Source organism: Aulonocara sp. 'chitande type north' Nkhata Bay, linkage group LG6 (assembly GCF_057382095.1).
Source record: "Aulonocara sp. 'chitande type north' Nkhata Bay isolate Kocher_YH1m ecotype deep benthic linkage group LG6, A_spYH_male_GT1.1, whole genome shotgun sequence".
Lineage (NCBI taxonomy): Eukaryota > Metazoa > Chordata > Actinopteri > Cichliformes > Cichlidae > Aulonocara > Aulonocara sp. 'chitande type north' Nkhata Bay.
In genome coordinates, this window is record NC_141349.1 from 33,049,661 (window position 1) to 33,066,150 (window position 16,490).

Consider the following 16,490-nt stretch of genomic DNA (forward strand, 5'->3'; position numbering starts at 1 on the left):
AAAAAAACAAAACAAAACCTGCAACCACTTGGGGCTGTGTCCAAAAGTTATTCGCTCCCATGTTAAAATACACACAGCAAAATGTGTAGACTTGCAAAATAGATGCAAAATAAAATCCAATGAATAAATAAAATTGTTCAATGTACATTTAAAACAGTACTACAACAGGCAATTCTATAATTATAACCTATACACTGGGCCACCTTTACAAATACAAGACAGATTCAAGCATCAGCAATCTAATTTAAACCACATCATGAACCCATCTGCATAATAAACAATACAAGCATGGTACAATCACAGAGAAATATAGTCAGAGCTATAAAGGTGCAAAAATATCTGTAGTTATGGCTTAGTGCACAATATATGAGAGACTTTCTCTGCAGAAATGGGTTAATGAACTCACCAAACACTAGGATACTTGTGAATCCAGAATATATAAAGGCTGCAGTTTGTTTTGCAATCTTTGACTGAGCTCATGCTTTTAAACCTTGTTGCACAAGCTAAAAAATTGCCTCTTTTTTAGTCTAATTTAGACATATGGGGGTTAATCCAAACATTCCGAATTGCATAAGCCCATGCCCCACAAAACCATTTCTAGTGCAATTGCTGTAGATCCACTACGGAGCTACTGTTAACCAAATAATTAACATGAGTGTGATTGTTACTGCAATAACTTACTAGTGATGCGAGGGGGCAGAGGCCACACAGTTATGGATGGGACTGATAATGCCACCCTTTCATTCTATATGATAACTTCTGGCTTCAAAAACAATAACATGGCAGCAGACAAAATGCTTATGTTAGCTTTCATAATGGGGAGTACAAAAACCAGTGGTCATGTCCATGTTTTATATACAGTTTGTTATCTTTACACATTTAATTTACAGTGAATACAATTTACAGATGACAGTGGAAATACACTGCTCAAAAAAATAAAATAAAAAAATAAAGGGAACACAAAAATAAGACATCCCAGATCAGAATGAATGAAATATTCTTATTAAATACTTTTTTTTTTTTACAAAGTTTAATGTGCTAACACCTGTGGATGTCGGGCCCTAATTTACATTGTGTTGTTTAAGTGTTCCCTTTATTTTTTTGAGCAGTTTATAAAAGATCCAAAACCCATCGTTGTGTTGAGTTTTTGTGTTGTATATATCAAACAACTTGTCTAGCTCTAAAAATATTTTTAGTTTCATATAGATCCTAAGTGAGAGTAGATCATTCTAGAACATATTTTCACTTCATGTTTATTGTGGCAATAAAAAATAAGAAGAAAGAGATTATGCACAGACAAAATCATCTATATATTTGTTGCAACCATGACATCCGTACTTGAGAGTGGTTATACTACAAACTAATAACGCTGTCAAGTATTCATTCAAAATTGTATTTTAAGGTACTCATTTTTTATATCCCACTGAAACATATATAAAATACTTGAAATATATACAAAACTCTGAAGGTGAAATAATGCTTTTCATCTGCAGTAATTTCCCCTGACAGATCTAATATTTTTTGTTTAAAAATGTGAGTACTCGACACACCCCTTAGCTATTTTCAAGCCAACCAGAAGCCATCTCTCTGCATATACAGAAACATTACCAACCTATATCAGTGCAATAAGTGCACATAATTATTTTCCTTCTCTGGCTGGTCCCTTTATGGTTCACCATAGTGGATCATCTGCCTCCATCACATCCTACGCCTAGCATCCTCTTCTGTCACACCAACTATGTCCTCCTTCACTACATCAACAAATCTTCTGGTCTTCTTTTCTTTACTCCTGCCTGGCAGCAGTCTTGTCTCTATAACTTTGTCTCCAATATGCTTAAACTCATCTACCTCTGCTCCTTACAGCTACACTGTCACACATGTGTCTCTCTCATCCATACACATGTTCTGTCCAAAAATAAAAGTACAAAAAGACGCTCAATGACCCTGTAAAGCCTGCTTCATAGCGTCAAACATTATTCAAGTTATTGAGTTTTGCTATTCTGCTAGCTGCCTATAGGTGCCAGTAAAACACTGTTCAAATTAAATAGACAACAGAAGAAAATCACGTGATTCTTGCGGACGCGTTGGCTTGACAACTGTAATCTTTACCTGGTGCTGAAGGTGAGAAAAAGATTTCCATTTTACACATGCCCGAGTGGGTGAATAGTATTGATTTGTTTATACTGTTGTGCATTGGTGAGACATTGTGTCTTTGGATTAGAGAGCGTTCGCTAAAAGCAAAGCTATCGTTAGTGTAGCTAGCTAGCTAGCACTGTGTACTGACCTGTGGCTAACCTTCTGACCAGTTTATTATAAACTATGTAATACCCACTATAAAACTTAACAGGCTCCTTGAATTTTGCATTCCCTCTCGAGCGGAGAGCATTTAATGATGCAAAAACTATTCGGAATTTATGAATATGTGTCAAAAAGTCGTGAAATGTCCAAATATGCTTACCTTTCAGCGAGCACTCAGAGGACACCATGCCAGAGATCAAATCAATATTCAGAGAAGTTCTGCCTAAACAAGGTTTGTACCAAAGCTATGTGGACAGCAGTAGTTACAAAAGGTTGTTTGTGTCTCTCAAGACAACACGTGAAGTGAACTGAAATTTCACAATAGCTTGGAGATTTAATCAAGATATGCTCTGTGGTCTCTCCTGAAAGTCTTTTCTGGCTTAAAAATATAATTCGGGTCAACATTTGGGACAATATTGCTTTTCTTTAGTTAAAGGTGTACGGGTTGTTAGTAAGAACAAGCTGTTCAGTGGCTCACAATCAGATGTGTAAGATGCCAGATTGGTAACTAGTTGACCAGATATCAAAAATATTGTTGAATTCTTCCGGAGTGGTTGAAAAGATATAAGTTTATAGATGTAGCATCGTATATTTGAAACTCCTTTAAATAGAACAGTAGCTCTGTTTGCAGTACTATAAAGGTTAAAGTGTAAAGAGAACATTTCTCACAGCTAATGTGCTGCAGACTTTTATGAGAAATAGCAGACATGCTAGGTTTTTACATAATATTTTCATTTATGCTTAAATTAAAATTTAATCATTTGTGGATTGTTTGAATGCACCTCACAGGACAGCTCTCCATGGAAGATGTCCCTACTATGGTTTTGTGTAAGCCAAAGCTGCTCCCACTCAAATCAGTCACCCTTGAGAAACTGGAGAAAATGCAAATGGAGGCTCAAGAAGCTGTTAAACAACAGGAACTGGCAATGAAGGAGCAACTACAGTAGATACCCAGTGAAGGATTGGAAAAAAACAAATGCCTAAACTGGCAAAAGTCCTTCAGATGGATCAAGCAAACACACTGATTCCAAGCACTGGAATGTATTTGTATGGACTTGGAGGGAATCTGGCGTTACAGAGTTAAAAAAAAAAAAGTGTTTAATCCCTCTTTGTCCCTTTTGAAAGTCTTGCTGTTCTGTGGTTATTGTTGAATGATCTATAGCATGGAATTAGCAAAGATTATATCTGTTACTTGCCAGTAGGGGTAGTGAGCTACTTAGGTACTACTTTAAAGTGTTATATTATCATTATTATTATTATTATTATTATTATTTTATATTTCAGATAACTGCTTATTTAAGTTGCAGTATGCAGTTAGTACTGTGTGTTAAACAGACAAAAACAGATGAAATGATTTCATAGTGATTTAATCAACAATCAAGGAACGTCAGGGTGTCTCTCACACTCCTTATTCCCCAAATATAAAAATAAACACTCTTAACACACCACTTTGTGAAGTTACCTGATTGGTATTCGTTTTTGCACAGAACTCGTGCCACGGATGTGTGATTAAAGACTGAAAACCTAGCACAGCATAGAAACAGTAGCTAGTTTGGAAGCCAGTATTGCATTGAACCAACAAACTCCCTTTTATTTTATTTTATTTTTAATACATTTTTATAAAGCTCTTGACACAAACCAGTCATGTCAATACAAACACTGCTTTCTAGAAAACACAAAAGGAGTGGCAGTGAAAACAAGAAAATACTGTACAAAACAATGTGGAATGACTGACACGGAGAGGTGTGGCACTTTAAGAGCTAGCTTATGTAAATGTTTATATTGAAACACCTTGGAGAGAGTGATCTACTTTAGTTTCAATCACAAGTGCATTTTTGTTTAAATTACCCTTACCTCAATTTTGGAAATGTACCTTCTTTTGACCATTAGAAAGGAGAAAAACCATTTTTCAGGTACTTTGAAAAATATGCAAGTAAAAAAGTAGCTTTATGTTTTTTGGGGTAATATGGCACACAAAGTCTTCTCAGTAGCTTTCAAGTTTGACAACACCACCGTCTCCCTCGCTGACATACCTCTTACGGCCCCTGAGAGAAGATGAGAGCAACAACATGATTAACAAAAACAGAAGCACATCTCTGGAGACGAGTGTCAGATGTGTGTGAAAACCAGCGTGCTTACCGACAGGGACAGAGATCCCTCAACTTTACATCAATGATTCCCATGCTGAAGCTCTTGTCAACAAACTGCTCCAAGATAAAGTATGCACGAGGGACATCAATGTTGATCTCAGCGATGTCCATGTAAACTCTTTGGTAGCCCTACAAGAAAAAGACAACCATTTTACAGGCCTACAAAAAAAAAGAAAAAAAAAAAAAAAGCAGTGCATAATTCACACACCAGGTGGCACCATACCCTTCTCATTTGGTCCACAGTAATCACGGAGGACACAGAGAGTGACTTGAGTAGCTGCAGAACCATTTTGAAAGTTTTCTCTCCATTAGACTCCAACACCATCACTATCGCCTGCGAGAAACATTCACAATCCTGTGTTTAATTTAACTGAAGACCACACAATGCAACATTAAGGGTGTAAAGCTAAAGAAATCCCCTTAAAACAGATAAAATGTTTCAGTAGTTTTATAACATTTTACATTTAGACTGCATTTAATGTGTCTGCTGCTACATCAAATGTAGCCATGAATTTACCTCATAGGCAAACTCGTGATGGAAATGGGGAACCTCAAGATCTCTGAGGCATCGCTCAGCCTCCTTGCTGTCACCAGATAGGATGTACTCCTTCAGAAGAAGGTTCATCTGGCATGACAGAATACAAATGAGAATTTTTGTTATGGCAATATCCATACAGTAACAAAGAGCTACACAAAGAAAAACAAAACGCAAGTCTGCTGCCATCTGCTTTCCAATTTCACTTGAAAGTGATGAAAACAGACATATTTTATGGTAAATGGCCTGTATTTGTATAGCGCTTTACTAGTCCCTAAGGACCCCAAAGCGCTTTACATATCCAGTCATCCACCCATTCACACACTGGTGATGGCAAGCTACATTGTAGCCACAGCCACCCTGGGGCGCACTGACAGAGGCGAGGCTGCCGGACACTGGCGCCACCGGGCCCTCTGACGACCACCAGTAGGCAACAGGTGAAGTGTCTTGCCCCAAGGACACAACGACCGAGACTGTCTGAGCCGGGGCTCGAACCGGCAACCTTCCGATTACAAGGCGAACTCCCAACTCTTGAGCCACGATTTTACACACAACTGCTCAAAAGTTGTGAAAAGTTTTTTTGGGATACTTTTACTTCACCAATTCCTCGCTTTCAGACCTCTTAACGTTTCTCCCACATATGACTGCTATTTTGAAAACAACAACGAGACCAGGCAGGACCGGTTCATCAACATGGCACGGTTTGCATTTTAGGAAGAAGTTCTACAACCCCCCAAATACATGATGAAGACTGTACAGTGCTGCTTCAATTTTATTCGAGCTTTATAATAAGAACCAATTACAATTCAGAAAAACTGCTTTCATTTCAGAGTGTACTTGATTCTGCTTCATATAACCTACCTCTTTGATGAGCTGTATGACTGGTTGCTGGCCTCCACCTGTCCCCCATTGGCTATCTATGCGAAGCCCACCCATACTCATCTTCAGTAGCACAGCTGCTCGGTCCAGAGCCACCCTGAGAAGAAAGCGATACACACAAGGTTTATAAAACTTTAACCTAAACTCTCTCTCCTTGTTTTGGAGAGTTGCTTGTAATGTTTAAAAGAGGTGGTGCCTGAGTAGAGCGTGCTGGAGGCAACACACATGATGCACACTTCCTCATTGGGAACTTTAAATCCTCTACCCTCAATCTACATTTCTCCAAATAGCAAGCTAGCAAGGAAAATTGGACATTTGCATTCTTAGATACAAATTAGACAGGCAACATGTAGTACAAACTCTTAACAAGAAGGAGGAGAAAAAAAAAAAAAAAAAAAAAAAGAAGAAGAAGAGTCCTGCAACAGATGGTCTGGTCCTAACAGAGCCCTGATCACAAAAAACAAGAGTCAGTCTGGGATTACATAAAAACATGGGCACTGAGGCAGTCTTCATTCAACCAACCTGCCCCAAACACCTTGTACACTGTGAGAACTGGTGCAGTTTCAAAAGCAAATCATGATCCCAACATTTTATTTTTATTAGATATTGCTTTGTTGTCCTTTTTTATAAATGCACACTTTTATTCAGTTTCTAGATAAACAATATAAATGGCAATATTTTTGAAAGCATCCTCACATCACTGGCAAAAACGTTTTAAACAATACTGTTCGTGTTAACCTGCTGCTCTCCAATTAGAGGACAACAAGAACAGCTGATCACAAGGCTAAACTAAATCCTCTTTTCTCATGAATCACATTGACTTATTGCATTATTCCAACAGCTATAATTACCCTGATCTCTCAAAATGCAAATGGTGCAGACAAACATGTAACTAACCATTAAAGCAATATAATAAAAGCAACCTATTGTGGGTTTGAAATCAGTTTATTGCTAAAAGATCTGGCTATATATGAAGACATTTTTAATTTCTGTGAAAAAACACAAAACAAACTTATTCCTTTTTGACTCCATGAATTTTTTAAAAACAAAGTTAATGATTTGGACATCTTTGTGCCATTTAAAAAAACAATAATAAAAAACTAAATTTTCAACCGTCCATCCTAACTATTACCCCACATAGGCTACAGCTGGCAAATATTATGAGTTTCAAGAGATTTATACAAATTTATTTTCTGAGACAGAAAAAAAACAAAAAAACATTTTTGCTATCATTTTATTCGAGCTCCAGAGTAAAACCCAAAGAAAATTTTTGTAGAATATTTACTGCCTATTTATTTAGCAAACTTTGATCTAACCCAAAATCTGAAATACAGATTTTGTATACAGTTTTTCGTATTGAATTACATATGGTATAGCTAAAATACAAACTTAACATGTACCCTGATCCTTTCAACAGAAATTATTACGCTCATTATTATTTATAGTTAGGTGCTCATATTTAACATGGTCAACGTTTAAAATAATGAGGTCAGTGTATGAACAAGTAATCCCTGTGAGCCAAAAGCTTCAGACTCGCCAGATTAATTGCTCTGTTTCTGACGGCAGAGAAATGTTCCTAATGTGGTAATACCAGGCCAACAGCTCCCCACCTACTGCCACAAACCTTCTGTTTGCTAAGGCTAGCAAATTAGAAGAGATTATTTAAAGGGAGAAAGAATAAAACTCCTTGTTTCATCATGCTAAGCTATTGTGGTGGAGTCCAAGAATGACATACCTTGCATATTCACAGTCAACTTTTCCTTTGTAGCCTTCGATGTAGGTCTTTGATAATATTTGGTCACTTACAGCTCGTGCAATGAATTGACCCACCAACTAAAAGAGAGATACAAAGATGGGAAAAAAGCAAATAATTTTAAACACTCTTGCACCATGTTCCTGTTTCTTAGAGCTGCTAACCCACTAAATCAGGAGATATGATTGGCTGGTCATTTATTTTCGGCATAAATAAAGTCGGCTTTCCACAGCCTGCAACAATAAGATTATTCGTAGTTTACAAGCTTCAGTTTGGAGGCCCCACAAAAACACTGACTGGACAGATGACTGACTGTTGCTTCACTTGCACGTGTCTCTTTGTTTACAGTAGTGTGAGCACGTGTATGAGGAAAATGAAAGAGCTGCCTTTGCTCTTCTGGCCTCCACAAAGCCTGGGCTCACTGTTGCTCATTGTTCCTGTACAGACAAGAGGCAGCTACATCTCAGCTGACCCACTGCTGTGTCTAGACCGACAGGCAAATGAGGAGTAAGGGGGCGTGTGCGGGCTTGTGTGTGAAACTGAGAGAGCGAAAGCGCGAAGGGAAGGAAGTGGGGGCAGGGCGCTATCATAATGTCCCTTTAAACCCACTGAGAATTTGGAGAGTGGGACAGACATGACCAGCGAGACCCAATGAGATGGCGAGAGGAGGGGTGCGGGGGGAAGTACGCAGAATAACCCTTTTAGCGTCCTTTGCTGAGCTTGCTTTTTGCGAGCACAGTTAGACAATAGCCACAGATCTCATGTCTGTGCAGGCCGAAAGGGAAAGAGCTCTAAAAAACACACCGGCTCTCTCTCGCACACCAACACACAAGAAAAAAAAAAGAAAAGAAAAACCCCACAGCGTTGTTCCCCTGTGCTCAACCACAAGCTATGTTAACACTTCAAACAAAAAGCATACTTCTAGCTGACGAGTGTTAAAACTGTTATCTTCTTTAAAGGGACTGACTTGAAATAATTATTCTTCAGGAAGTCAGTTTGTTAAATGTCCTTTACCACTTGTTTTATCTCGATTATCTTGCTCCAATTATCGCTGAAAGCCAGAATTATAACTGAAGTTCTTTTGTTTAACTGCAAAGACCTAGTTTGGACTCATATCCTCAAGAAACAAGTAACTAGAAAACACACAAACAGAATAAGTTGCTATCTGGGGACTAAGTATACACACATTTGTCTCCAAACACTCACCTGAGCAGCCCCAGGTGTGTCTAGTACCAAATCAGGCAACTCTCTGAGGAGTTTGTCAAATGACTTTTCCATGTCGCCGTGGGATAAAACAGGCCCACAAAGGTCAGCCAGCAGCCTGGAGGTGAGCTCTCGGTGGCTGGCTTTGGCCTCCAGGGCCAGTGCTACAGCCAGTGAGGGCACCACGCTCCGCATAGGCCCCAGGTTCAGCTCTGCAAGCAGCTCCTGGAAAAGGAAAAGGACACCAACTTGTCTTAGAATTCATGGTTGTGTTAATATCAGTTTGTTTTTTTGTTTTTTTATTGTGTGTTGATCTCAGCTTCTGTAATAGAGTAGCTCACCTCAACTGCCAGTATGCATCTACATTAACTTGGTAACACTCACCGCTACTTCATTTGTGTCTCCATGTTCAAAATACTCTTGCACTATGGGGGTAACAGTCTTCTCGAAGTCCCTTTCATCCAACGGGGGGACCACCGTCTCATACACACAGTTTTCCTGACAAAGCAGAATCGCACTTCAGTCACACTTGTTTGTGGAACATGTATCCTTTTTTTTTACATTTGTAGAAGAGCCTGTGTTAATAATAATAATAATAATCCAGGTGATGTCAGCACAACAATTACCTGATCTTCATCATAGTTGGGGTCTCTTTCATCTACTGCCTCTGGTTCATAAACTTCACCAGATCTGCCCCATACACCTTTTCCTCCAGCCCCACCTGGAGACAAAGGGCAGTGACAATATGAATTGTGATGCGTGACATTGTCAAAGTGCTTTCTTTTTCTCTTTTAAAAGCTTTAGTGCCCCACATGTAGTGGCAAATCTTATTGTTTCATTATCAAGTGTACAAACAGGTTTGACAACAGGACTGAATTTAGTCATAAGCTTAAAATGTGAAATGCATTTGGTGCTCTACTTTGAACTAAAACAGCTACTGATACTTCATTTACTGCATGTTTCCTGAATATCCTGACTTGCTTTGGTCATAGAGTACAAACTTCCTTTAAGAAATGGGCTTCTAGTCATAAAAAAGGGAAAAATACTCTTGTTTTTCCATTAGCATTTAGTCTAAATTTAATCAATCTGTCTGCATAATTTGTACCAATCCAAAAATCACTTCACTCCAGTCAAGTTCCTGTATGTTACATGCATCACTGTGTTGGTATATGGGGGTCTACTCGCTAAATACTTCCTATGCAGATACATGCAGAGAACTGAAGCTGCTGCCAACATGCTTCCCAGGCTACATTTTCTGTGTAGACACAAGCAGCAAACATCTGCCAGTTCTGAGGTCAGCACTGGCAGATTGCAGACGGTTTAAGAAGCTGAATACCAAAGCAGCTTGTGAGACATCCCTTAAAACCTCCATTAGTCTCCCACCCAGTATGTGGCATACGACATGTCACTATATTTAGCAGAGTCCACCTTGGTTGTGAAAACCGCCAAGCTTTAGCATTTAAACATTACACTTTTTCCAAACCTTAAATGCATAAAATTTTCATGCAGGAAAGCTACAAGCTCAAATTGCCAGGCTCTGATAGTGTGGCAGTTCTGTTACGCAATCGAGGGAAAAAAAAGAAAGAGAAACAAAAGAGGGCAGGCTCTGCGCAGGGAGAAACTAGACATGCCCATGGGGAGAGTCAAGTGCCTGAACTGTACTGCAGTCTGCAGGGACACATACTGTAACCGAGAACTGTATGCTGACATCACTGAAGATCTGCAGCGAGAGGTGGCCGAAGGATTGGAAAATGCTGACACTTTGCTAAACTCTCATCTACTTATAGATCAACAATTATCTATACAACCTATACAAGAGGCAAAACGTTGGCAGGTCAGAGAAGCCATTATGCAACATTTCCAGCTGATTGAAAAAATTATATTTTCAATAGCATAATTATCTATAGCGTTAATGTTGCTTTACACCCAAATAGATAGACAACAAAAACACGGGAAATCAGATGCTCTATAAGCCTTGTGACTGTAACTTTAAACAGCACCTGTGCATCCAATAGTTATCTTAAAGATGGACTATTCATGTCACATCCTGTGCATTAATATCAACAACGAAAGCGGTTAGTGGTACATTATACACAAAATGGTACCAGGATTGTTTTTATTTTAACCTTCTCACAACAAAAAAAATAAATAAATTAGACCTCCTATTAACAAAACTAGTTACAACGAACGATTATGTTACAATGCTATTTTTGGGGAAGGGGGGCATTCACCATTCTGCAAAGAAGCCTGGAAATTTCCAGAAAGGCTTGGCTGAGCAGATGACAAGGGGAAAAAAAGGATACAAGTGAGTCGGAGCCATTTGTTTACTTGTTAATTGGTTTATGGCTTCCATAAAATAAAAACAACAACGACAACAACAACAAGAATGGATGACAGCACTACATGAATGTGTGGATGTAGCACCTTCCCTTTGAAGTCCGGGAATCTGAAATACAAATGGCTCTTTGATAAACATTCACATGCCTTTGATAACGACCGTGCTTTGGTTACAACTGTGCTACGTTCTTCATTTAATAATATGCTCTTACCTTTCTTTGGGAGGCCTCTGCCCTTCCCGAGCCGGGACTTTCTGTCTAACAGCTTGCTCTTGGGACTTGTGGGTGCCACTGAAGTTCCCCTAACCACATCTCCATTATCGCTGAGCGAGTCCCCCCTGCCAGAGTCCCTGGAGGAGTTCTTCCTCAGCCTCCGCTTGGCCTTGGCCTTCAGACGTGCCTCATGGATGCTGTTGCTAGAGGAGGCCACCCAGTTGCCATTGATCTCGTTGTTAATATTTTTATTAGCGATAATGAAACCTCCATTGTCTTCCTCCCCAGATACAAAAGAGTCACTCAGGTCTCCAATCTCTGTTGGTTTACAAGAGAAAATTGTGGTGAGTTCGTGTTTGGTTTGATTTGATTTGATTGACAATATGCATGCATGCAGTTAATTTCTATCTGCACTTAAACACAGACTACAGCTGAGGGGGAGTAAAAAAAAGTAACCGAATCTGTACACAGTGCAAGATAACATACTTTCACCCACTTCCGCATGAAAAAAACCCCCCACTGCCCCACATCCTATCCAGCTGATGAAGCACAATACTTAAATGGCTCTAAATGCTCACACTTACCCACGGGGTTTGCGTTCAGCCAGGCCTCGCAGTCAGCTGCCATGATTTACAGTAGAAAAGAAGCTTTTGCGACAGAACGGCGCAAAAACAGAATTTCAAGCGATACCTGCAATAACGAACAAGAAACTGTCACCTTATGTGTGGACGTGCGTCGATAACAAGCCCAGACAAGATTCAGTAACACCACGCCTCCCCCCTCCCCCTGTTCATTCAAAGTCGCACTGTTGATAAACAATGCCTAACGCTACATTAGCTTAAATATTCACTGCTAGGAGATGTAACTGCTTTAAAAATCTATCTCCGTGCGCGTATCAACGAATAAAACGCCCACACCGTCCAATATCCGCACTTTTGTAGGCGTTTTATGCGTCGCTAACGGTTATCTAGCTCTTCTTCTCGAAGCCCGAACGTCAATTAAACATAATGTCAAATTGCAAAGTCGCGAGCTCGTTCTCCATCTTGAAATACATCTATAAAATCCTAATATCTTTATATACGCTGTCATATAAATCACAGCATTGGAAAAAAAACAAAAAAAAACAACAGAAAAATCTCCGACCGTCTGCTGTGTCCAAGCTCCAAACTGTGACACGAACACTGTTGTTTTTGTTTTACTGACAGGTAACGCTGGCACTTAGGCCAATGTTTTTCCTTTGCTCATTGGCTGGGGGAAAGGTTTTTTAAAGAAAGAGCCAATCAGCATGCAACACGGATTTCCTTCTCGCAATTTCTGTGAGGCCCGTGTGCTTTATTAAGTGCTGCCCTCTGTCGGCGATGTCGTGGAGCTGCACTTTCTATACATAGAAGTCATTTATTGGCAAAAATGGCATGTACTGGCAGCTGCAACATGCAGGTTTCCAAAAATAATAATAATAAAGCTATGGTCTTATTGACGTTACATTATCGATAGCCTAGGATAAGACATTATTAAAATATAAACTATTTGTGTGGTACTTTATACATTTATATTTGTATTTTTTTTAAAATAAAGATTAAAGTATATGTCTAAATTTATATAAATGTCTTTTATTTTCACCAAAATCGTCTAAAATCAATAATGGAGGAAGAATATTGAGATGCTAGTGCTAAAACTTTTGCTTTTTGATAGTTTCTAATGCAAAATATGCATAAATTCTCTACCATTAAATGGCCCTTCTTCCTCATCAACCTCTCTATGTATCAGAGAGAGTGATGAAAAAGAGCATAAGGCTGTGGTGGACAACTTGGTCACAAGGAGTGAGTAAAACCATCTGCATCTTAATGTGGCAAACACTAAACACTAAAAAGTGGTTGTGGATGAGGTAGCCACGAACACCAGTGACCCTTATTTTCATCCACTGGGTCTGTGTGGAGAAAGTAGATGATTACAAATACTTTGGTGTTCATGACAATAAACTGGACTTCATCAAAAACACAGAAGGCCTCTGTTTCTATTTTCAGAGATGACTGAGCTCCTTTTACAGCTGTTCAGGATCTTTTATGAGTTTGTGCTGGACAGTACCATGCTCTTTGCTGTTGTGTGCTAGGGCATTACACTGAGTGTGGTGGAAAAATAACAGATTCAGTACACTAATCCGAATGCCAGTACCGTTGTGGGTGTGGAGCTTGACTGTCTGACAGAGGCTTCAGAAAGGAGGAGGCTATCCAAGTTACAGTCAGTATTGGAGAGTCTGCAAAATGTGGCCACCAGACTTTATAATTCACATTTATAATTCCTTACTTTCATTTCTGAACATAAAAATTGGTTTAAGTGATTGAATGTTATACTTGTTCTGGCTCAGATTTGAGTGTAGAAACATGAATTCATTTTATATGGCTAATAAATACCAATATAATTTTTAGTTTTAAACAAGACTGTGACAGCTTTCAAAAAATGTGTTATGTTTTTTGTTGGTTTTTTTTTCATGTCAGGTGGTCTAATAAATTTATTACGTACTGTATATCTCACTTCCAGTTTCTAGTTCCAGACCTATTGATATAAAGGGATGATGCATTACTTTAACAAAAACGTTTTGTATGTTAACACCAGTTACATTGGGACAACTGATGTTTAATTGATATTAAAAACTGATTTTTTTCCACCATGGCAATATTATACTTAATTTAATGTAATGATAATTTCACTAAACGTTATAAAAAAAATACATGTAGTTGAAAAGTGGGGTACATGGCCAATCTTCCATTTTTAAAATTGGTATTTTAAGTGAATAACTAAAATTCTGAAAACCTCATGTATGAACAAACTTAAATTATCATTACAACATTTTCATTATAAGGTCACTCAAAAGGATTTTTGCAATTGACAGCATTTCCAGTTTTTGTAGTGCGATCCGGATTTTTGCATATTGTGAGTAACCAGCAGATTCAAATTTATCACAGTAAACAAATAATGATGAAATAAAAAACACGCATCTGCATTTAAAAACTTTCTCTGGGTTTTACATTTCTGTTTACAGCAGTAGATTTATTGCAGAATTACATGGATGTAGTGGGTTTTTTTTTTTGCCTCAACACTTGGTGGAGCTCTTTCACAGCGCTGCCTTTCAAGGTTATTACACACAAAAAAGCTGCTAAAGCAAAATGATCGAATCTGTTTTTTGTTCAAGAAAGGAAGATGGCTAATTTGAGACATTCACATGGTTTATTCAAGTGTTTTCCATCAAAAAGTCAAGAAGTCTGTCAAAGAAAAATAATACTATATTGCTGAAGTCACAGGATCAGTATTCACAGTATACAAAAACAGAGTGTGAGCTTGATAATCCCTCCGTAACAAATTGTCGTAACATGAAACAGTTCATGTTTAAGTTAAACACATGGTCCAGTTGAAGTTTCATATCTAAGGCATTACATGTCTTGGCAAATATGACTGGGATTGTCCTATGAATTACATTCAACATAAAAGAGAAAATAAAGATCTTTTGTATCACTGAAACATTATTAATCTAAAGGACGTATAGTCGTATAGTTGAAAGGAGGTGATCCATCGGTGTTGACTAATTATAGGCCAATATCAAATTTGTGTGTTTTATCCAAAATCCTGGAATCTCTAGTTTGTGACCAGTTGAAAGAGTTTTTGTACTCTAATGATATTGTCTCCAAATTTCAGTCAGGCTTCAGGAAAAAACACAGTACTAACACTGCCACTATGAAAGTGATAAATGATATTATTGTGGCACTTGATAAGAAATTGTACTGTGCGTCACTCTTTATTGACCTCTCAAAAGCTTTTGACACTGTTGATCATGCAGTCCTAAAAAACAGACTGCTCAGCCTTGGATTGTCAGAACATGCATTAGCGTGGTTCTCAAATTATCTGAAAAATAGAACCCAGTGCATTAAACTTGAAGGTCTTTGTTCTAAATTTGTTGCTGTCCACAAGGGGGTGCCACAGGGCTCAGTTTTGGGTCCCCTTCTGTTCCTTTTATATATCAATGACTTGGGTCAAAATGTCTCAGACACAAATTTGCATTTGTATGCTGACGACACAGTTATTTACTGTTATGGATCATCTCTTGCTCAGGCCATTGAAACTTTACAGAAAGCCTTTGTTGCTTTCCAGCATTCACTTATTCAGCTAAAATTAGTTCTCAATGCTGACAAGACTAAGCTAATGTTGTTTTCCAAGTCAAAGAAGGTCCCGGAGCCTATTCCAGTGGTGTCCACCCTTGAAGGAAATGTCATAGAGATAGTTCATGAATATAAATACCTTGGTGTCTGGATTGATGACTCCTTCACCTTTAAACCACATATAGAGAGACTAGTAAAGAAACTGAGACTTAAACTTCGTTTTTTCTTCCGTAATAAACAGTGCTTTTCTTTTGCAGTAAAAAAACGTCTTGTCACTGCAACCTTTTTATCTGTGTTAGATTATGGTGACATTCTGTATATGAACGCTTCTTCTTCATGTCTTCTAATGTTGGACACGATGTATCATGCTTCCTTGAGGTTTATTACCAATTGTAAATACCTGACCCATCACTGTGATTTGTACTTAAGAGTAAAATGGCCTTCTTTGGCCATTAGAAGACAGGGGCATTGGTACACTTTTATTTACAAAGCTATGCTTGGATTGCTGCCTCCTTATATTTGTACTTTGGTCACAAGGACAAATAGTGGTTCTTACTCCTTGCGCTCAAATGATCAGCTGCTGTTGTATGTTCCCCTTGTCCGCACAGAGCTGGGTAAGAAAGCCTTTGTCCACTCTGCGCCTTTTTCATGGAACATGTTACAGAAAGACTGGAAACTAACTGAATTGTTGTCTTTAAATGTTTTTAAAACTAAACTCAAAGGCCTACAGGCTGCCTCAATAATGTGTAATTGTTTTGTGTAATTTTAACTTTGTTTGTTCGTATGTATTTGTCTTGAAATGTGCTGCCTCTTGGCCAGGACTCCCTTGAAAAAGAGGTCTTTGATCTCAACGGGACATTCCTGGTTAAATAAAGGTTAAATAAAATAAAAATAGTTTTCCCTGACGGATACTGAAGTTCACAATCGCATGTGGGGGGGAAAGGGAAAAAACAAAACAAAAACAGCCTTAGA

The 16,490-nt window shown here is 38.5% G+C and overlaps 1 protein-coding gene and 1 long non-coding RNA gene across 3 annotated transcripts; one reads left to right on the forward strand and one right to left on the reverse strand.

Moving 5' to 3' along the window:
* The first annotated feature begins 2,026 nt into the window (after positions 1-2,026).
* Positions 2,027-3,746, forward strand: LOC147328191 (uncharacterized). The gene is made up of 3 exons (XR_015129923.1): positions 2,027-2,121; positions 2,466-2,530; positions 3,088-3,746. It is a non-coding gene; the product is annotated as an uncharacterized LOC147328191 (long non-coding RNA).
* pdcd4b (programmed cell death 4b) lies at positions 3,650-12,661 on the reverse strand. Of its 2 annotated transcripts, none has more exons than XM_086296397.1 (12): positions 12,511-12,661; positions 11,952-12,057; positions 11,368-11,685; positions 9,445-9,539; positions 9,203-9,316; positions 8,822-9,043; positions 7,598-7,695; positions 5,845-5,959; positions 4,966-5,073; positions 4,672-4,782; positions 4,438-4,577; positions 3,650-4,343 (listed from the first exon to the last, which is right to left on the reverse strand). In XM_086296397.1, the coding sequence occupies exons 2-12, from the start codon at positions 11,992-11,994 to the stop codon at positions 4,283-4,285; spliced, it is 1,425 nt and encodes a 474-aa protein (XP_086152523.1). In that variant the 5' UTR covers positions 11,995-12,057; positions 12,511-12,661; the 3' UTR covers positions 3,650-4,282. The 2 variants fall into 2 exon arrangements, with proteins under 2 accessions (XP_086152523.1, XP_086152522.1); XM_086296396.1 differs by having other exon boundaries at positions 4,657-4,782.
* Positions 12,662-16,490: the final 3,829 nt, after the last annotated feature.

Coding starts and splice junctions, on each gene's coding strand:
- pdcd4b (XM_086296396.1), bottom strand. CDS start 11,994: ATGGCAGCTGACTGCGAGGCCTGGCTGAACGCAAACCCCGTGG. Junction 9,540..11,367: donor CAGAGGCCTCCCAAAGAAAG/GTAAGAGCATAT, acceptor CTTTGTCTCCAG/GTGGGGCTGGAGGAAAAGGT. Junction 5,960..7,597: donor GTTGACTGTGAATATGCAAG/GTATGTCATTCT, acceptor CTTTCTTCTCAG/GGTGGCTCTGGACCGAGCAG.